Raw genomic sequence first — 22,639 nt, forward strand, 5'->3', positions numbered from 1 at the left:
AAGTGACAATTTGACTATACCAATCACATCATTTTTTTTCTCCACATAAATCTTTTTTCTTGGTTGATTGTGAAGTTTGTGTATGTGCTGTAGTTTTGTTCTTAAATCTGCAATTTCTTACTTCTTCTTACTGTTACAAACACTTATGCATGTCAAAAAAGGTGCCTATCCTCCTGTTTGCATTCTACAACATGTTGAAGTATCCTACAATCCTATTTACATTGTTCCTTTGAATTCTATACAGTCACTTTTTTTTCAATTGCACTGATGCATAAGCTATTTAACAAAGTTGTATTCATTTTGTGCTATCCTCACATTTGTCCTCACAATGTTTCAAGAAATGCAATAAAGTGAATAAAACAATGAATTATTGTTTGTGGATTAGACGAAAATCATCATGATTTCACCACAATAACAAACATAAGCCTATGCATATGACAGCTTTAACACAGTGCTAGCTTAAAGTAACATTGTTTTATTTCAAGATGAGCAGCACCTCTGGGTGCGTACAGGCATCTAGGCTCATTTTCAATCACTAAAGTAAGATTTTACGGCCGATTGGCCACATTTATTATCTACATGACTGGAGCTGAGGGGTGAACGTGGTTTCTTCAGATAACGTTTTTTTCTCAACTGATTCTTGTGGCTTGGGGTCACCTCTTAAGAATTCAAGAGGGTGCCCAGTGATATCACTTGAGCATTTTTAGTTATTAACCCCTTAATGCCCAAAACACTCAAAATCCACCAAGAATATAGTTTTTATGGTATTTCATGCAAGATACTTGGTCTGAATGCATCACATTAGCTTTCTACAGTGTTCATGAATGTGGATATGCACAGTGTATTTCCTTTATGATTCATGCATTATTAATTAATGCATATTATTAACCCCTTCATGCACGAAAACCCTCAAATCCTCTTAACGGAACAGGACCTGAAGGTCCAGAAGATGGCACTTGCCTGGAATGCCTATAGCACAAGATGAGGAGAGTGTGGAAATCAGACAAGGGAGAAGACTTTGCAGTATCCCTGTCCTCCTGTTCCATCCAGCCGTGGGGGTGCTTGGTAGCTGGAGCACCCCTCAAGAAAAGAGGAACACAATATAGCACCCCTGAGCTCCGCTCCCCATGACTTGGGTTTTGTGACGTAGGCACACGACTCACACCTTTACGGGGGGTGGTGGGGGCTTGGGCCACTGGGCGGTGGGCGTTGCCTGTTCCCTGTTCACAGAACAGGTATACAAATGTTAATATGGTGGCTTTTGTTTCAACCTGCCAGGTAGAGTATAAACAAGATGCTGAACAATTATTTTAATTCTTTACTGTTGATCATTGATCATGCTGAAATGTTGAAACAAGATGCTGAAACAATTTAAGGTGTTCTTTATGAACTGAAATCGTGCCACTGTTTATTAGCAAACTTAAAGTACCAGCCCCCCCGCTGGGGGTGGGGCTGTGGGCACCGCTGACAGTTATAAGAACTATTTGCCCCTGGACTTCCATCTCTTCCATGTCTGTCTCAATCTTGGAGCAACTCAGGTCCAATGTCTTCAGGGTCTCTTGCTTCAAGGTTATTCAAATAAGGACCTCATGAAGGTGTCAAGGTGAACTCTATGAACTGTTGGTCCACTGACCATTCCATGATCCAGCAATGGGTGGTGTCACATAAAAATACCTTTTAACATGTAGAGGTAGCTTTTCATGTAGTAGAGGCCATAACATCAGATGGCGAAGGCAGTCATCTCATGTTCAGACTAGATGTATGACATCAGCAATTGTAATCTGACCCAAGGCTCACATCAGGTCCTCTGCCTATGGAGCCTCCATCAAGAACATGCTCAGCCGCATCAACTGCAGGGCACGCACACACATTCTGAAGGAACTTCTTTCACATTCAACATCTTGGCAAAAACATCTGACAGTCACAGAACACCAGAAAGCCCACTTTTAGCTAACACTTTTAGTTTTAGCTAACAGTAACAAAATCATCAAGGCATGCATAGCAGGAAAAAGTTACACATGTATGAATTGTGGTTATCTGTAGCATTGAATTAATAATATTCATAGCTGCAATGATTTCATAATTAATTTAAAAATGCTACTTTTTTCAGCTGAGTATGTTCATTTTGGTGGAATAATATTTGTGTTCTATATAGACCTGTATTATTTAATGGGGTTAAAGTTCAAAACATTGAACATGACCACATGTATGAATACATCTTGGAGAAAGTAAATTTGATGGTTTGGATATAAGTAACTTTGCATGAAATAAATAGGCTATTCATAACCCTATTTTTGTGGGAAATGTTCGGTGGATGTTTGGTGCAAGATGCTCAAGATAGATGGCCTGAAAAGAAATATGCTATACAGTTTCATTAATACAGATTGTAGAATGCAGATTTCATACATTTCACTTGATTATTGTGCATAAAATCTCAAAGGATATATTTTATGGGATTTTGGGGTTTTGGGGCATGAAGGGGTTAATATGCATTAATTAATCATGCATTAACCATAAATCATAACTAACTGCACTCTGTCGAGTGCCTACTTGCTTGTTGCACACAAGTAGGCGTTATGGCCTACTAGTGCGCAAGCAGAGCGTGCAAGTACTATAGACCGCTACAAACGTTCAAATCTCAGCCTCTCTGTGAAAGAACGTTTGCAATATTGAATTATTAGGTTTAGCTATTTGAAAAAAAAGTAGTATTTTGAAGTATGGTAAAATCTTATAAAAGGAAATACAGTCCCATCGTTTTAGAAGTGTCCAGGATCCACTTGTAGTTTCTCAAAGAAAAATAAGTCATGGATATCAGATGAAAAGAAATATTAATTGGAAGAAAAAATATGTACTGTACAGTACAGTATAATATAATTTATTTTAAACTCTCGATAACATTGCTTTCCTTGTCCATCGGTTTCATTTATTTGGATTCCTTACGTATTTGGTTGTCCTTATGGTTTTGTTTTTTCTTTGTATCCATTTTTCGATCACACAGTTCTAGTTTATGAGTTTCATTTCCGTTGATCTCTAGTTTTTGTATTCCCATATTCTTGAGATTTTTGTTACGCATAACCAACCGTTCCTTTCGTCTTTCATCCGTTTCTTTTGTTCGGATATTTCGAAGTCGTCTGTTTCTCTTACGTTTTTTATTTTCTTGAATTTAAGTGGTATTTTACTCATATCCTTTTTAACGTATGAATTCCGTCTTTTTGAAAGCCGTTCCTTTCGTTTTTATTACATTTTTCTTGGTCCTTACGGTTTTGCTTTTTCTTTCTATCCTCTAGTTTTTTTATTCGCATATGATATGTATATATGTAATTTGTGAGTTGATTAGTGGTATACTGTGGACGGTTACTCGGGTGGTTTCATGAGTGATGAATTGCATTTTTATAGCGCTTTTCCAAGTGCTCAAAGCGCTTTACAATGGTTCATTCATTCATACATTGGGAGGTGAAGTGGCGAACAGTCGACGCCAGCGTCCTCACTTCCCACATTCACACACCAATGGTGGCAAGCTCACACCGACCAACTCATTGGAGGCAATGTAGGGTTCAGTGTCTTGCCCAAGGACACTTCGACATGTGGCCAGGAGGAGCCGGGATTCGAACCGCCGACCCAGGGATCATTGGACGACCTGCTCTACCTCCTGAGCCACAGCCGCCCATAACGGGAGTATGTCCCTTTAATCCACCCGACACTGAAACATATCATCATTACGTCACCATCGTAAACCAATTATACCCTGGCATTGGTACATATCTTCATCACGTCATATGCTCATATGTCTATGTATATATGTAATTTGTGAGTTGATTAGTGGTATACTGTGGTGACTCGGGTGGTTTGATGCATATGTCCCTTTAATCCACCCGACACTGAAACATATCATCATTACGTCACCATCGTAAACCAATTATACCCTGGCATTGGTACATATCTTCATCACGTCATGGGACATACGCTTCGTAGCATGACGGAAAACATACCTGCACGGTCTGCTTCCGTATGTCCCGTGCCAGCATATGACGTCATATCATATGCTGCTAAGGGACATACGCACCGTAGCACCTGACTGATAACATTACTTGCACGCTCTGCTTGCGCAAGTAAATACATTTTGTGCATCTCTACATTCATAAACACTGTATAAAGCTATTTATGCATTTAGATTAGACCAAGTATCTTGCATGAAATACCATACAACTCTATTATGGGTGGATTTTTCTGTTCCGGGAATTAAGGGGTAAAATAACTAAAAATCACACCCGTGTGAAGTGAGGGGCGCTTATCATCTTACAACATGATGTAAAACAAACGGTGTCAAAACAAATACTAAACTTTAATGGCATTTAATGTTTGTGTTAGTGACTAAACAAACAAATTCTCTTTATTGTCAATGGCGTTTTTAAAACAAACATTGACCTAAAAACAAACATTAAACCTGTATATATAGGCCTATAGGCCTAAAAAATTACCAAGGGTGACCCCAAGCTACAAGAATCAGTTGAGAAAAAACCTTTTTATTTATATACTCTGTTAGGTCTACTTTAGTACTTCCACAGCCGCCCATAACGGGAGTATGTCCCTTTAATCCACCCGACACTGAAACATATCATCATTACGTCACCATCGTAAACCAATTATACCCTGGCATTGGTACATATCTTCATCACGTCATATGCTCATATGTCTATGTATATATGTAATTTGTGAGTTGATTAGTGGTATACTGTGGTTACTCGGGTGGTTTGATGCATATGTTTTTGATTGATTGATTGAAATCTTTATTAACAGTTTGTAGAATTTACAGTACATTTTAAGCACGAACTCAATACAAAGACTGTCAACTGTGAGTGGACGACCCAATTAAGCATTAGGCCTACACTTGTTTACAACAGGGTCCACATTGTTCAATTCATCAAAACATTTAAAGACATACAAACATTTAGAGACATACAAATAGACATTTCTCTGTAGGTAAAGAACAGAACAGGAATTCATCATATGGGAAGCAAAAAAAAGGGAAAAGATACAATATACAGTGAGGGAAAATGGGGGGGGGGGGGGGGGGGGATTCAGATTTTACAGAGGCCAGTTTCGAAATGCAGCCATCCGTAGGTGCCCTTTGAGAGCGGTTTTGAAGGAGTCAAGGGATTCACATGTCTTAATGACTGTTGGTAGGGCGTTCCACATTTTGGTGGCATAGGAGCGAAAAGAATTTAGTCCCTTGTTTGTGCCGAATCTGGGTTGTACATGGTTTGTTGCACTCCCTCTGGTGTTGTGGGTGTGGACTTCGTTTACATTAAGGAAGTATTTAGACAGGTACATGGGTATCTTGGTGGTGTATCGAATCTTGTGGACCAGACCCATTGCAAGATGCTGTACTCTGTCGTCCCTTGAATCCACCCGACACTGAAAGCACCTGACTGATAACATTACTTGCACGCTCTGCTTGCGCAAGTAAATACATTGTACATCTCTACATTCATAAACACTGTATAAAGCTATTTATGCATTTAGATTAGACCAAGTATCTTGCATGAAATACCATACAACTCTATTATGGGTGGATTTTTCTGTTCCGGGAATTAAGGGGTTAATAACTAAAAATCACACCCGTGTGAAGTGAGGGGCGCTTATCATCTTACAACATGATGTAAAACAAACGGTGTCAAAACAAATACTAAACTTTAATGGCATTTAATGTTTGTGTTAGTGACTAAACAAACAAATTCTCTTTATTGTCAATGGCGTTTTTAAAACAAACATTGACCTAAAAACAAACATTAAACCTGTATATATAGGCCTATAGGCCTAAAAAATGACCAAGGGTGACCCCAAGCTACAAGAATCAGTTGAGAAAAAACCTTTTTATTTATATACTCTGTTAGGTCTACTTTAGTACTTCTTCAACTGATGTTTTTTTCAGGCATAGGGCGGAAATACCACTACCCGTCATGCACTGGTAGGTGCGCGAAAAGTGGGCGGGTATATCGTATCGACTTCGACTTAACGTAACTTCGACTACTATCGAGTCTCCGTGAATCGTGAATGTTGTTATGTTGTTGTTGGTGATAAAAAAAAGATCAATATTTAGCTCAGTTTGCTACTTTGCTTGCTGCTTTTCGTGGCTCGGGAACTTATAGGGGGTACATGAGACGGTAGTTATTGCAGCAGGCCCCTGTACTAAAATACTTAACCGTGGTTGTGTGTATAGGAGAGAGAAGGACATAGATATTTAATTTAATTTAACACACGATCCGTCCAACACGCAACTGCCATGGCGGATTTTGCAGCGTCCAGTGTGTGCGTCTCAAAGAACATCATAAAAAGTAAGTTTTGTTCTAGTTTTTAAACTACAATATTTGAATAATCTATTTTAACAACGTAAACCTACCTATTATGCTTTGCTGTAGGGCTATGTCAAACAGTTAAAATAGCCGATCTACAACAACAGTGCAAACTTCTTGATGTATGTTTTGCAGAATGTTTAGTGACGAATTATAATTATGTGGCACTGCATGGTTATACGTGCAGCATCATGCAATAAATATCTTGCCAGATTGCAATTGCAACTGTAGATTTGCTATTTTCGACGTGGGTTCCAGGGGGTCCCCAGCTCAGTTCAAACACTTTTCCTTTTAACCTTCAGCTAAGATATTCGAAACAATTGTTAACACAATTCTTGTAACTTAAGGGCAGTAGCCTATACTTTACTATGCAAGGTACTGTACGCCTCTTTATACTTTACTGGAGTATTTCCAATACTTTTGTATCTCACTCAGAGGCTAAAATTGTACTTTTACTCTTTTAGTTAGGCTACTAGTTACTTTGCGGATACGATATACATTCTTATAACAATGGCTACACTTGCCCTATTTTATAAGAACTTAAGAAGGCTGTTTGGAAATAACCATGGTTGTTGTGCTATTTTCAAACATTTTAGTACTTTTGGTAGTTTAAATATATACTCAAGTAACATTTAGAACACATGTGTTTTACTTGTCACTGAGTATTTTTATATTGTGCTACATTTACTTAAGTACTAAAATATCTGAGTTACTACTTCCACGGTGATTATAACGCTGGCGCAAAAAAAAAGAAAGGGAAAAAAGCTGTGTTCTCACTCAGCACACAATACTATGGAAAAACTACAAAGCCCACAACTGTTCCATGTGGGGCAGGAAACACGTCATTGCGTACCACTCCGTCGTTGTAGGATCCTCCTTCAGCTGTCAGACTTTGGCCACCCTAAAGTGCAGCTTTTTTTTGTTAGCAAACTACCTTTAGAGCTGCATAATATCCAAGCGCTCGCCTTTTATTCAAAGTCGTGCATCGATCAGGTAATCGATCCGTAGCCCTGGTGGATTCGTGGGAAAAAGTGCGACGATTGCACGGGAGATAAAAAAGACAATCTTTTTTTTTATCGTTGCTAGCTTCTTCTTTTTCTCTCTCTCTCTCTCTCTTTTTTTTTGCACGAAAGCAAGCAAGCGCAGATCCTGAGCGGGGTGTAGAGGGTAGATGCAGGGAGGGAGGGAGTGAAAAAGGCAAAAGTCTTTGTGCTTCCCTTCCCCCTTCATCAAAGCAAAGGGGAAATGTCTCTCTCTAAAGGAGGTAAGGATTTGCTACGTTCGCCTGCTTTTATTGTATTTTAATTCTTTCCCCGTCTTATCGTTATATGCATTTGGAGCGCGATTGTGTGTGTGTGTGTGAGGTGGGAGTTAGCTATCTGTCGCTGTAACCTTATACTACCAGGTGGAAATAAACTGCACGTTGTCGCTGCTGCCTGTGGAGAGAGAGCGAATAGAAACCAGAAGGTCTTTTAGTTTCGTTGTATTCCTGCTTCTGTCATCACCGCGACACGAAACATCCCGGCAGTGAAACATCCACCACCTCGGAGCATGAGGATTATTATTGTAACACTGTTAAATGTACTACAGCCATTCACGCTGAGAGTGTGCAAAATGTTACATGACATTAACTCAGGGTGTTGTTGCTGTGTTTTACGTGTAATTCAACACGTGTGTGGATCGTATTTTTTCCGTATTCAAGACATTTTCTTTTCTTGTATGGATATAAATGACAAAATGAGTGTATTATTCAGCCGGTAGCGCTGTACCTGGCTGCACAGCTCAGTTAGGTCTGTAATAATGGTTATAATGGAGTAGGCTGCACAGTGTTGCCACAGGTGTTTTTCGGCCTTGTGGTTGTCATGACTCATTGACTGGGTGTTGGGTCCTTGTGATTATTCAAGTTAGTCAACAATTTATTTTTTTAGAGTCGCATCATCTTGAAAAATTGTCCACACCTGTTAATTGAAATATCTCAAAAAATATGTCTGCTGGCCTTGGCAGCAATTCAATCTACTATATCTCACACTGTTGTGCTGGTTTAAATGTGGAGAGAGAGAGGAAAAAATTGCATTGTTTTAGAAAATCCACACCTTGGAAAATCAAGGTCCTTCCCCTGCGTCAGACATAGAGGGCATGATGATGATGTCAATTTACATTTCAAGTTCACCGCGTGCTATTACACAATCATACTAGCGTTACCATGGTCGGGAGTACACACTGTTTTGAGAGGGCTGTGCAGATTGGCTGTGTGCTGTGCTCAGGCAATCATAGCCTTTGGCCTACCATGGCATGTTTTGACTTGCATTCCCAATGACTGCTGCAGACGTTCACTGTTGACACTTAACTGGCTGCAAGCAGTCTGGCATAGCTGCTACGCAGCTTCTATACCGCTATTGTTGTGTAGATGAGACCAACGCAAACCGCATTTTTGACCACTTACAGTTAAGTTGGGGGCTTTGGTTCATAACGGGCGGAGAACGCCTAAGTGCAACGCAATGCAATTTGCAGCATTGCTTTGGCATGTTCAGAGATTTGCTTCCCCTAACGCCGGTGATAGAAGTTGTGTGGAAGATTATCTGTGCGTGACTCATCATTGGCCATATATGGACTTGCTCCGGGCCCCCGAAACTTCCTGATGGTGACTCGCCACACAGCTATTGACACTTTGATCCCATGCACAATCCAGAAATACTTTGTATAGTTCTTCTGTCTTCTGAACACCAGCGTAGGGCAGGCCCCAAGTCAATCGGCACGTGTCCGCTCTAACTAAGGCCGTTTAGTTTCATAGTTGCTCCGGTTCAGAAACTAGGCAGGTCTTGCCACAGAATGCTTACAGGAAAGCCTCAGCCCAATGAGGACAGCAAGTGAAGTGACATCATATTTCCCAAAGGGTCCTGACAGCTGTTGTGTTCTGAGAGGATGTGTCCAGTGTGACAGACTGAGTCATCTCCCACTTTGCAGCCCCAGACCACAAACGGACTCCACACACACGTGCCCCCGTCTGACCACGTATGACTGGCACCCTGACCCCCACCTGCTGCCTGCTACCTGAGAGAGCAACATGCTGTGGGGTGTCCAAGTCAATTGTGGCTGTAAACATGCACAGCTTGCCTGTGTCCTGTAATCGTTACTTGGATGCATGCCGGTGTCTCTTTCAAAGCGAGATTGAGTTGAAAATGTGTTAATTACAGACAAATTATGGAAGTAACTGAACGTGGTGTCCTGCATTGCTCTCCTGAGGTGCCAGAACATAGCTTGAGCTCTCGAAGAGCTTTGACATGCCATGCTGTGCTAGATTAGATGTCTGTCTTGTATTTAAAGTATGCAAACTTTTATATAATACATAGCCTACCAGTATCGGATTCAGCTTGTTATATGATATAGTGGATTGAACAAAAGGCTGCTGTATTTGTCACATCATACTAGGGATGTTATTATGAATGCTCCATATTTAGCTATTACAGGGTAAATGCTAATCTATTTTTAGTGACCATGTGTGATAAGTGATTAAAGCACACGTGAATCTTTGTTGCGCAGAGAGATGCAATGGAAGTGCTCTGTGTTGTTGCCTATTAACCCAATGAAGGGAACAAACACCAATATCCTTGTCAAAAATAATTTGTTGAGCTGTTGGGTTTTCTTTGTCTTCCTGGTAGTTTTAGTTTCCCGCTAGCTGGGTCATTCTGGCACGGACCCATGGCCCCTTGTGGGAAGTCCCAAGGCTAGGCCCTGCTGGTAAAACATGTTTATGAATGGACTGCCACTACTTTCACTGAGCAAGGTCCCAGAGCTCCAGGGCTTACATTTACAGCAACATGTCACATGTGTAGTCTTCCAGAGATTGAGATTTGTAATATTAAAAGGTTGAGATTCTGAAAACATTAGGTAGACTTGTTTGCAGTGATGGCAAATAAAATGTAAGACAGGAAGCGATTCAAGGAAGCTTCTTTATTTCCTTGGGGGTCCCCCCCCCCTCCTCCATTTCTCTCCCTCTGAGTCATCATACCAATGAAGATTAGTAATTTTCACTTTACAGTCCGTTGGCTTCCCTCCTCTATTGTGTTGGGACTCAACTTTGAGTACACCTAATCTGAATAGATAGCAAAGCAATGTAAATAGTGTTTAGCCTAAATTCAACACATCAAAACCTCCTAATTCTTTGAATGAAACAAAACAATTATTCACATGCCCATAATCCCATTTGGTTATTTTGAGGTCAACCACAATCGTTATAAAGCCAATTTGCAGATGATCTTAACTTTAGATCTTAAACTTTAGATTCACAAGCCTTTCACCTCTCTTGCAGGGAAGAAGAAGAGCCCTGGACTGAAGTTGTCCAAAGAAGTGTTTGAACAGCCCCCACCAGCAGTAGCAGCGTAAGACCCTTCTCTGTTATCAGCAGAACTATACCATCTGCACACTTCATTCCATAAGTGTTGTAATCGCAAAATAAAACGTATCGCTTTTCTTGTGGAACACCTCTATAGGAGAATTTGTGATTTATAACTGTACACTGGAAGAAAGAGGAAATGTGCCTTAAGCACTTAATCCCCAGCATCGATATCATGGGGATCCTTTGCAGACAATTGCAGATCTACAAGCTCACAATGCGATGCATTGCATTGTGCCCTTGTACACTGAGCTCAACAACGTATGGGACTTTGTTAATTTTGTTAACGAAGACTAAAGGTAGTTAACATATCTCGATCTGGATGGCATAAATATTAACTGGTGTAGACTGGTGTATATATAAATAAATATTGAGGTAGCGTGGCATATGACAGTGACACAACAGTGTGTTGTCTGTTGTTGTTTCATTTTGGTCAAGATGCTGCGTTTGTTTTCCGGCTGGGCACCGAACCGCAGACTTGGTATGGCCATCTCCTGGTATGGAGAGTTATTGCACGGGATTTCCTCTGAGCATGCGCACAACATTTCCGTGTGTCATCGGCCGGCTGATTAAGTGCCCAGTCTGTTGCAATCTGTGACAGTTTTAACAAGTCTTTGACTAGTCTGAACAAGACTGTTTGGTGGAGAGGGTTTTGATATTTAGTTGATTAAAACTAGACTAAACAATTTCAGAAGACTAAATGGACTAAAATTAAATGGTGTTATTTAAAAGACTAAAACGAAATATTTTCTGTCAAAATTGCATTAACACTAAAAGACTAAGATTTTGATATTTAGTCGACTATGACTAAACAATTTCAGAAGACTAAATGGTGTTATTCATAAGACTAAATCAAAATCTGCTGAAAAAAATTAACACTGGTCTGGTATGGGGGTTAAATGACTATTGACCTCATATGTATTGTCTTGTGGCAATATTTACTTATAGTTAATATAAATGATTACAATAAGCTTACAGAATGTATTTGACAAATCACCATATGCAAATATCCTGTTTGTGCTCTATTTAAACTTCCTCTCCTACAGGCCTCCTCGAGATCTTGACTCTAAAGCCTGCGTCACTATTGGAGACAAGGTAACGAATGGCCTGAAAAAAGTGTAAATGTATTATTTCCTTAGCTTAAAACTTGCATCATGGAGATGACGTCACTCCAAATGGTAATTTGTTTAATTGAACAAATTAATTAAACTCTGAACTCTGGTGTCCTATGCCTAAAATAGCCCATCTTACAATGCGTTGCATCACGACTCGTTGTGAGCTTTTAGATCAGCTATTTCTTGCACAGGACACTGTCTTACGACTAAGTATAAATCAGGCTTACACTCACAATTTCACTGTTCTCTCTCTCTCTCTCTCTCTCTCTCTCTCTCTCGCTCGTATGCAGAATTTTGTTGTGAAGGCAGATGACTTGGAGCAGATTGCCGAGCTGGGGCGAGGGGCATATGGGGTGGTGGACAAGATGAGACATGTGCCCAGTGGCGTTATCATGGCTGTCAAGGTAGGCACACTGCTCAGGTTACCTTGACTTGGCTGCACAGTAGATGTACAACTGTTTTTTAAAATAGTACTGTGAGTCATCGATGTACTCAACATTATGCTCTCAACTTGGAACACTTCCGGATCGATTCTGTGACAGAACGGCTTGGAGTATCTTTAGAAAAGTGTATATGAAAAAATGACTTTCAAGGCTCTTCCCACGGTCCTGTCTGTTGTTTAGCATCAGGCTCATTTTAATGGTGCCTGAGTCTCTTGAGAATGCATCAGTGATATTGAAATGTAAGCACGAAAACAAAGTTGGTTGTTAAAACCCATTCTGACCGGGCACCCATTTTGGTGTTGGCATCATGTTATGCTTTAGCTATTTAAAAATAGCAGATCTACAAGCTCGTATCGCACCACTTGGTGGCGCGATATGAGCTTGTAGGTCTGCTATTTTTGAAAAATCGAAGAACGACTGACATTTTCAGAATCTGATCTCAGGTCAGAATGGGTTCATCAGACCAGTGTGTGTCCAGTGGAAAACCTCGTATGAATCTGATCTCAGGTCAGAATGCTTAAATGCTTGTGTTTCTTTTGCTCACTGAACGCCGGAAACTACTAGCAGTATTTGCAAGATCCCACATGCGAAATTGCAACCTCAATCAATTTTTATCTATGCCTGACAAAGCGGAAGAGAACTGGCAAAATGGGGGAGTCTCTAATAAAACATGTTGCCTACAGTATGTTGAAGGCCAGGAATGCAAACTGTTTTACCCTGCACAGTGTACGGTTTTCATGTCTCTAAAGTATTAGAGTAAAGTATTTTAAACCAGAAATTCTTCCATTCCAGTAGCATCAATGCAGCTTCAGTTCAAATTGGACTTCCTATAGATTGTAGTCTGGCTTCAAAATAAGACTTGTGGTGATAATACGATGTGAAACTTATGATTCGTCAACACAGATTATTTTGAAGTATGCATATACTGCATATTCTAAGAAGTTCACAAACTCTTACTTAATGGCGATTAGGTGCATGGGGCATTGTTGTGTCTGTGCCTGTTAATATTAACATAGCACCATTAACATAGCACATTAACATTTAGCACTTTTAGACACCTTGAGGCATGGCGCTCAATGGGTTTCAAAGGGTTGTTTATCTTTTGTTTTGTTAAGTAGGGCGGGTAGCCAATGAGAGATGACAGTGTCAGATCGGACTTAGGGTGTTGTCGTAAATGTAATCAAACCAGTCTGAATTATCTGAATGGCATCTTGCCAGTAGCAGCACAAGTTGCCGGGCCGGCATGGGTGCTCGCACGATCAGTTTTCTATTGCTCATACTATGAGCATATTATGCACAGCAGCACGTCAATGATATCATGTCACCATGTGGGTCAATTAACCATGGCTGAGTGGGCACTTTGATTCTAGTTTGTGAGCTAGTCAGGCCTCGAAAGGTCTCCCACACAGAAGTACGTGATGGGGGTTGGGTGGGTTTGACCCACTGGAAGCCAGAGTTAGGGGAAGGGAGGGGGGGGAGGGGGGGGGGGGGTATGACTGACTTGTGTAACGGGTTGTGTCTGTCTGTGTATTTGGTGGAGATGTCTATGGTGTAGAAGTGATGACACGGCCACACAGAGGACCTGCTCTCAATCAGGTTGTCTTTACTTTGGAGCTCCTGGTATGACACTGGATATCAACATTAACAGTGCAGCAGCAGCATACAGTACACAAATCTGCAGCACGAAAATCATTTCCTCTGCTGAGGCCAAGTACACTCATGATGTGATGTGTATAGTGGTAATTGATTCATTTCTTTATTTTCATAGACCACCTAACCCAGTGAGAGCTATTTTTCTATTTAAGGCTTGCAGAACCTTCCAAAATTCCACAGCTGGAGCATCAACGACAGACAGTAAAAACCCTCATCCCTTACAAAACACCCAAATTCAGCTGGAATTACAATGTGACAACAACAAAGCCTACCTGGTTTGAACACATTTAAGTATGACACTGGTCATCAGCAGCACAGCTGCAGCATACAGTACACAAATCTGTGTAACAAAGTGATAATTAATATAAAGTACAAAATGTATTGTTTGCAACGGAAGTATCATGCACCTACCTGCAGCAGGGGAATCATTTCCTCTGCTGAGGCAAAACTATGGTGTGCAAAAAGGGACACTACACACGCAGCTGCACTGGTCATCCACCAGGTGGCTTTAGTACTCTATGCAATATATTGAAAGGCAGGCGCATTGAATGTGTAGAAATTAATACAAGGATATTTCTAACTGTTACACTTGGTTACTTCTGTTGGACTTATTTTTGTATATAAATGACTTTAAATCGCTATGAAAGGGGAGTTTGCCCAGGGCACCATGCAAGCTAGAACTGCTACTAGGGATGCTGCGATCAAAAGTTTTGAGGGGAACCAGCCCCTCCTATCCACAGCTTTCTGGGTTTGTGGTAAACACAAACATTGAAGACAAATGTGAGGGCAGAAAAGTGAGAACGCAAATTGTGATTGTTTTTCACTTCCGATCCGATACTGATATGGCAGAATCTATACCGATCCGATGCAGATAACCGATCCAATACGGCACATATTTAAGTCTCTCTGTCTGTCTATTGCTGCTGCGTGCTGACTAGCTGCCTGTGACTAGCAAACACTTTTATGATCACGTGGCCTCTGCATGCTGCTGCATCTGCTGAGTAGAAGAGCTGGAGTGGACTTGGAGCGTTTGATCGGTCATCTTTGCTGCAATCCAATAAAAACATTTTTTGGCTGATATCGGGCCGATATCCGATGGCAGAATCCCTAACCGCCACTGGAACCTGGGCAGCCCAGATCAATGACATAACTTTGTCTCTGCAGAGGATCCGGGCCACAGTCAACACCCTGGAGCAGAAGAGGCTACTAATGGACCTGGATATTTCCATGAGGACAGTCGACTGCTTCTTCACTGTCACGTTCTACGGTGCCCTCTTCAGAGAGGTCAGTAATACCGCCTATATACTTTGTTAACTCGAATCCTGCATGGTTCTATCCATGGCCCCCCTGCGAAATATTAGACCGAAATATAAACGGCACGAGGTACAGTCAGACATTTGAGCTAAGGTTACCACAAAAAGCTCACAACACGCCATGAGCTTGTAGATCTGCTATTTTCACCAAATGTTTGTTCGCCAATTATTTTGACATGCCTTGCCCAGAATAGTGGTTTAATATATATATATATATATATATATATATATATATATATATATATATATATATATAATATATGTATATATATATATATTTTGAATCCTGCACCGGTTGAAATATTTGGATGTGCGTGCACCTCTTGACCAATTAAAAAAAAATATATATATATATATAACAATGTGTGGGGAAAGGAACTGGTCGGAATAACGTGTTCCTTCCACACGCTACTTCCGGCCGGGGAAACTCTCCCCTGTCAGGTGAAAAGAAGCAGCTTGGACTCCTCATGCATAGAAGGAAGCATAAAGTCAGTCCGCTGCCCTCCCAAGGTTGGCAGAGGAAGTGTAGCGCCCAGGATTACATTAGATAATTGACACTGGGTGAAAAAAATGGGTTGCAAAATCGTGGGATAAAAAAATATTAAAAAGAAGAAAAAACAGAGCAGTGGCGCCGTCTGGATATAAAAAGTGAGGGGGAAGATATTCGAGCAACTGGTCATTGTGGTGAGGGGCAAGCTTAAGCTTGCAGCGGCAGCCAATACACAACGACGATGTGCAACAGAATGGGAACGGTGCTAAAGAGACCACAGGCACCGGTCAGGAAAATAAATAAATAGACCAGTAGTGGGGGGACATTCAAATGACACCCCCCCCCCCCCTCTCTCTCTGGACTCTAGATCCTACACATTATGAGTATCATCTTTGTACCTTCCATGATGATTTATATTCTTTATTAGGACTATCCCCATGAGATGCAGCATCTTGTGGTGGTCATGCCGATTATGACCATCATACTTAACCCTTGTTCAACGCTGTGTTCTCAGGGGGATGTGTGGATCTGTATGGAGCTGATGGACACCTCTCTGGATAAGTTCTATAAGAAGGTCATTGAGAAGGGCATGACCATCCCAGAAGACATCTTGGGAAAGATCACTGTAGCAGTAAGTCTATGACTTCTATCTCAAACTGTTTATTATTTTCTCCCACATTTATTATTTAATAAAGTTTGATCGTGCTGGATATAATCGAGCACACAGAGATATTTAATAACTTAAACCCTGTATGCTTCGTTGACTTAACCCATTCTGACCGGGCACCCATTTTGGTGTCAGCATCATGTTATGCTTTAGCTATTGAAAAATAGCAGATCTACAAGCTCATATCGCGCCACCGAGTGGCGCGATACGAGCTTGTAGGTCTGCTATTTTTGAAAAAAATCGAAGAACGACTGACATTTTTAGAATCTGATCTCAGGTCAGAATGGGTTCGTCAGACCAGCGTGTGTCCAGTGGAAACCTCGTATGAATCTGATCTCGGGTCAGAATGGGTTAAACAACCCTATATAATAAAACCCTATATACTTTGCTTGGTCCACTTTTCATGCCAGTCCCTGGTTCATTGATCTACTATTCTTCATCCTTGTGACATTTGCAGATAGTTAAGGCATTAGAGCACCTGCACAGCAACCTGTCTGTAATACACAGAGGTAAGGAGAGCGCGGTTTTTATTTATTCTTTTTACGGACAATTTATCCTCACTTACAAAACATTGCATTGTCATACATTGCCTGTTTCTGATCTTATCCGTTCTCTCATATCAATAATCCCTTTCCAGATGTGAAGCCCTCCAATGTTCTCATCAACACTCAGGGCCAAGTGAAGATGTGTGACTTTGGCATTAGTGGCCACCTGGTGGACTCGGTAGCCAAAACAATGGATGCTGGCTGTAAGCCCTACATGGCGGTAAGCAGGGCGAGGGGAGAATTGTTGGGAATCTATTGTTGTCCATAGCAGCGTCAATTATTTACTTATTGGGGGACGGCGGTGGCTCAGGGGTAGAGTGCCTGGATGGTAACCGTAAGGTTGCCAGTTCGAACCCGGGCTCCCCCAGAGTTACTGTCGAAGTGTCCTTGCGCAAGACACTGAACCCCTAATTGCTCCCGATGTGCTAGTTGGTGCCTTGCATGGTTTCCGCTGCCATCGGTGTATGAATGTGTGTGTGAATGGGTGAATGTAATGCACAATCTCTGTAAAGCGCCTTGGATAAAGGCGCTATATAAATGCACCATTTACCATTTACCATTGTCAAAAGGAATATTGCTGTCACTTATTGTTTATTACCGTCCTGTTGTAGCCTGAACGGATCAACCCTGACCTCAACCAGAAAGGCTACAGTGTCAAGTCAGACATATGGAGTCTAGGAATTACTATGGTGAGTAGAACTGTAATTCAACACTCTACCAGCTTTCAATGTTTTTGTTTTCAAAGAATTAGCCACAAGTCCTATATACTTCTCTTACGTCAGATATCGAAGATAGCAGATCTACAAGCTCACAATGTGTTAATAATGTGATAATATGGATGCTACTTAAAAAGTATGAAGAATTAAACACTGGATAGGTACAGGAAAGAGCAAAAATAAAATTAGATTTGTGGTGCTTTGTAGTACGACTTTCATATTAATTTGCAAAAGCAATACCCTATTTTATTTATTTATTGTTTAACCCATTCTGACCGGGCACCCATTTTGGTGTCAGCATCATGTTATGCTTTAGCTATTTAAAAATAGCAGATCTACAAGCTCATATCGCGCCACCGAGTGGCGCGATACGAGCTTGTAGGTCTGCTATTTTTGAAAAATCGAAGAGCGACTGACATTTCTAGAATCCGATCTCAGGTCAGAATGGGTTCATCAGGCCCAGGCCGTAGCGTAACGGTCTGGGCACCGGACTGGTGATCCAGTCGCGGTGTGCCGCGGGTTCGACTCCCGGACCCGACACGGCCTTTACCGCATGTCATCCCCCCGTCTCTCTCCCGTTTCCTGTCAGCCTACTGTCTGTCCCTTAAAAAGATCAATAAAGGCGTAAGCCGCAAAAAAAAAAAAAAAAAAAAAAAAAAAAGAATGGGTTCATCAGACCAGTGTGTGTCCAGTGGAAACCTCGTATGAATCTGATCTCAGGTCAGAATGGGTTAATTTTCATTCCTTCCAGTCCCTGATATATGTATTCCACTCATACATACATCAGGGGTTCTCAAAGTGCCAGGGGGTCCACAGCAAAATGATTGATAGTCAGGAGCCAAATGGACCCTTACAGGTGTGTAACTCTGAGTGTACAAATGGAACCCATTGGACAGTTACGGCTCCAATGGGTTCCATTTGTACACTCACCACTCCAGAGTTACTGCATACCAAACTGGGGGTCCTTGTAATGAAAAGGTTTGAGAACATACATCATGGAGCCATGAACGAACCCTTCAAATCCAGCTCAGAAATGAAGATGTGGTACAGTTTACTAAATGGAATCCTTTTGTATCTGATTCCCCATTTCTTCTTCCTAGATTGAGCTGGCCATTCTGAAGTTCCCCTATGACTCGTGGGGCACGCCATTCCAGCAGCTCAAGCAGGTGGTCGATGAGCCATCTCCACAGCTGCCTGCCGACCGCTTCTCCCCAGAGTTCGTAGATTTCAGCTCCCAATGGTGAGTGAGCAAGCCTCTGACTCACCCAACTGTACATAACGTTGTTTTGCTTCTCGCTGTGGTGTAAAGGCAGTGGTCTCCAGTGTCCACCAGGGGACAGTGTTCTGCTCTCTCTTTGCTTAAACATGAGGCATGTCGGGAACATTTGTATATAACAGCTGTTAGTGTTACTACCTTTTTATATGCAAACATTGATGATTGATTATTATTTGGTGACCCGCAATATAACATACCCAGGATAGACACATTGTAATGAAACACTTATTTCAGTTGTGGTCCTGTAACATAAATGCTGGTGAATATTTTGTTTAATTATTATTATTTTTAAATTCCCTCCCCATCTTAACAGCTTAAGAAAGAAGCCAATCGAGAGACCAGCCTACACAGAATTAATGGTACGTTTGAATCTGAATTATTATAGGATTGGGTTTGAACTTTTTTGCCTTTTTATGGCTCTCGCTTTTGTCCACAAGAGGCCAGTCTTACACAATTAACGCATTTGGTGTAAAGCAATACTACCATTTAGTGTTCTCTAAACATTACTCCCTTGTGCCGTGGACATTGGTGGAAAGTAACTTTGATTTAATCAAGTTATATATTTGACTACAATGTTGAGGAATTCTTTACTGCATGTCCATCTTTCAATACATCTTGGAGGCAAATATTGTACTTTTGACTTCACTACAATTATTTGAAAACCTTTGTTACTAGTTTCTTTGTAGATTTAGACTGCTGTTAACCACCCATGAAGCTATGTTTTATCATTTGTTCAATTCGAAAAGTGAAATACTGAATTCAGAACATTTACTTGTAACACATTTGTGGTATTGTTCAGTAAAAGCTTGTGTATTTCCTCACGTTTTCTTTCACAGCAACATCCCTTTCTCATCCTGCACGACTCCAAAGACACAGACGTGGCCAGTTTTGTCAAGGTGGTGCTGTCCGACTGACCGGGGCTTCCCTCGCACCAGTTCACCGTTCAGGGTAGGCGGACGGGGAGGCCTCTCCATCAGCGGCCCCTACTGCCTTACCTTTTCAACTCACTGGAATGACATTACGCAGACTGTCAATTCGCCCCCCGCACGCACGCACGTGCGCAAGCACACACACACACGCACACACACACACACACACACACAACCACACACGGATGGGGGGTGGGGTGAACCCAAAGACTGAAGCCAGCTCTTGCAGCACTGGAGCGGGAGTGTGGTGGGTAATATGAACTCAAGTGGTCTCTCGACTGGAGAGGTTTAAATTTGCACCCCCCACACTTCCCTGTGTGTGTGTGTGTGTGTGTCTGTGTGTGTGTGTGTGTGTGTGCATGCTCAATTATCCAATTTGACAGATATTTACTGAATTCTGACTCTCTCTCTCTCTCTCTCTCTCTCTCTCTCTCTCTCTCTCTCTCTTTCACCTGAACAGGCAGAGCCAGCCATTATTTCTTTGTCACATTTTATGCTACATATGAATTTCATCTGGAGAAAAAAAAGGAGAAAAAAAAGTTTTGTTTCTGTGTAATGAAAATATTTACATTATGCATTGGTATGTTTTCTCATTATACAGTTTATTTTATTTTTAAATACTGTATTGCAACATTGAGCATGAATTGCAATGACCCGTATTCTATGTAGCGGGCGAAGAGTCTGCAGAATGGATGGCTCAGTGCAAGGCAGCCGTTGTCATATATCGGTGGTTCTCGACAAATGGTTTTTCCTTTTTCTTTTTCCCCAAGGAACCCCTGTGTTGAGATTTCACGCTGGGTCAAAACGAAAGCATTTCGTTCAGATGGAGAGAATGCAGTTTTTTACCCCGATCCGTGGTTCTCTGTTTTTAAGGGCCCCCCCAGTTTGATGTATAATTAGTTTTAATCTCTGGGACCCCCCAATCTCGGTGTTAATTTAACTCTGAGGCGGTACCAAATGGATCCAAATGACCTTAAGGCTCCTTTTGGTCTGAGTTACAGACCTGTAAGTGTCCGTTTGGATGGGATGTTGAGAACCACTGTCTTATCTTAGATGTCTTGGACAGCTCCTAACCACATGAACCCTATTCTGGGCAGATCATTCTGCGAAAATGGCAGCTCTGCAAGCTTGCCACGCATTGTGAGCTTACAGAATGGGAGGGGTCCCCATATACAGCCCTGGGGCACGCCCGTCAACTAGTCTATAGGGTTTAAGACATGTGGTTAATGCAAGGAATCCATGTCATCCGACCTGATTTCGCTCCAGGAAGAGACGCCTGTGGAAGCTGCATGCCTCTCCTCTACCCCCTGGCTGCAGTCTCTAGTTAGTAGCGGTAGCCAGTCTTGTTACCCGCAGTTGTTAAGGGGTTGTCTATTCACGCTCATGGCTTCATCTTCTTCACTGTGAAATACCTAGCGTTAATTTAACTCTTGAGAGTGTACAAATGTAACCGAATCCATTTGGAACTTAATATCTACCATTAGTATACATGTAATGTACCTATATTAATACGTAATAGACGGTATCAGCTACTCCTTTGTTGTAATAATAGAGCTGATTTGATACAGTATTGGCAACAAGGAAGGCGTCCAGACAAAAGCTTTAGCCCAGCGAGACGTCCTCTACTAACAACTTGTTCAGAATGTACAATATGTACATCATACAAGGACGTTGATATTGCACATACTTGCAAATACTTAACCCATTCTGACCTGAGATCAGATTCTATATGAGGTTTCCACTGGACACACACTGGTCTGATGAACCCATTCTGACCTGAGATCAGATTCTAAAAATGTCAGTCGTTCTTCGATTATTCAAAAATAGCAGACCTACAAGCTCGTATCGCGCCACTCGGTGGCGCGATATGAGCTTGTAGATCTGCTATTTTTCAATAGCTAAAGCATAACATGATGCTGACACCAAAATGGGTGCCCGTACAGAATGGGTTAAAACGTAATGTACATTATGTGGTCAATTTGTATTGTATTTAGGTGAGAATGTGAAGACAAGAACTTAATACTATTTGGAGTGCCAAAACTAGTATGAACTGGAAAGACGAGGCTACTCCATTCAACATTTATGTGGGGCAATATTGGTATGCAGAGTATACATTTAGGGCTGCAACTACCCGATTATTTTATCGATTACCTTTTTTGATTAATCAAATAATCAAGTGTGTTTTGTTTTTAAATATTTTGTATTTTCTTTTATATTTCCACCAAGATGAACCACTTAAGCATTATTGTATGCTTTATTGCACAATGGTGTTGTGCCAGAATAGCGAAAATGGCAGATCTACAAGCTCACAATGTGTTGTGACGCTTGCACATTGTCTATTTTAACTATTCTTGAATTATTTTTGTAATTTTTGTAGTGATAAATTGTTTTATAATTTATTTTATAATTGATTATTTGATTAATTGTTAAAGCATAACCTGGGGTGGGGTGATAGGATTGGCTTGGGGAGGGAAACATTGTCATTGTCACAACCCAAATATGGTGACATTTGAACACTCAGTTACTTACCCAAGGGTCTGTTTGGTCCTGTTGGTACACTCTCATAGTTGAATTAACACAGATGATTTTACTGTGTTACTGTGCCATTTTGAAGATTGTTCTCATGAATTTATTGCATTAGTTGTTTAGTTTTTTTTCCTTTTCCTTTTGGACTTGGTTTGGGCTACTTTTTGACTCGACTGGCAGCATTTCAATGTGTTTTGCTTACCTTTTCCGAATGAATGCT

General features: G+C 41.2%; 1 protein-coding gene across 1 annotated transcript; it reads left to right on the top strand.

The window, feature by feature from the left end:
* The first annotated feature begins 7,248 nt into the window (after positions 1-7,248).
* LOC310869432 (dual specificity mitogen-activated protein kinase kinase 6) lies at positions 7,249-19,934 on the top strand. The gene is made up of 12 exons (XM_083780175.1): positions 7,249-7,617; positions 10,663-10,732; positions 11,793-11,841; positions 12,152-12,265; positions 15,122-15,241; positions 16,275-16,391; positions 16,885-16,936; positions 17,065-17,192; positions 17,584-17,661; positions 18,789-18,928; positions 19,278-19,323; positions 19,801-19,934. The coding sequence occupies exons 1-12, from the start codon at positions 7,599-7,601 to the stop codon at positions 19,876-19,878; spliced, it is 1,011 nt and encodes a 336-aa protein (XP_083636301.1). The 5' UTR covers positions 7,249-7,598; the 3' UTR covers positions 19,879-19,934.
* The last annotated feature ends 2,705 nt before the right edge of the window (positions 19,935-22,639 follow it).

Source organism: Protomyctophum parallelum, assembly GCF_964188405.1.
Source record: "Protomyctophum parallelum genome assembly, chromosome: 13".
Taxonomy (NCBI): domain Eukaryota; kingdom Metazoa; phylum Chordata; class Actinopteri; order Myctophiformes; family Myctophidae; genus Protomyctophum; species Protomyctophum parallelum.

Excerpts from the sequence above, each read along its gene's own strand:
- LOC310869432 (XM_083780175.1), top strand. Across the intron at positions 16,392-16,884 it reads TGGGAAAGATCACTGTAGCA|ATAGTTAAGGCATTAGAGCA; the intron begins GTAAGTCTATGA and ends TGACATTTGCAG. Across the intron at positions 18,929-19,277 it reads GTAGATTTCAGCTCCCAATG|CTTAAGAAAGAAGCCAATCG; the intron begins GTGAGTGAGCAA and ends CCATCTTAACAG.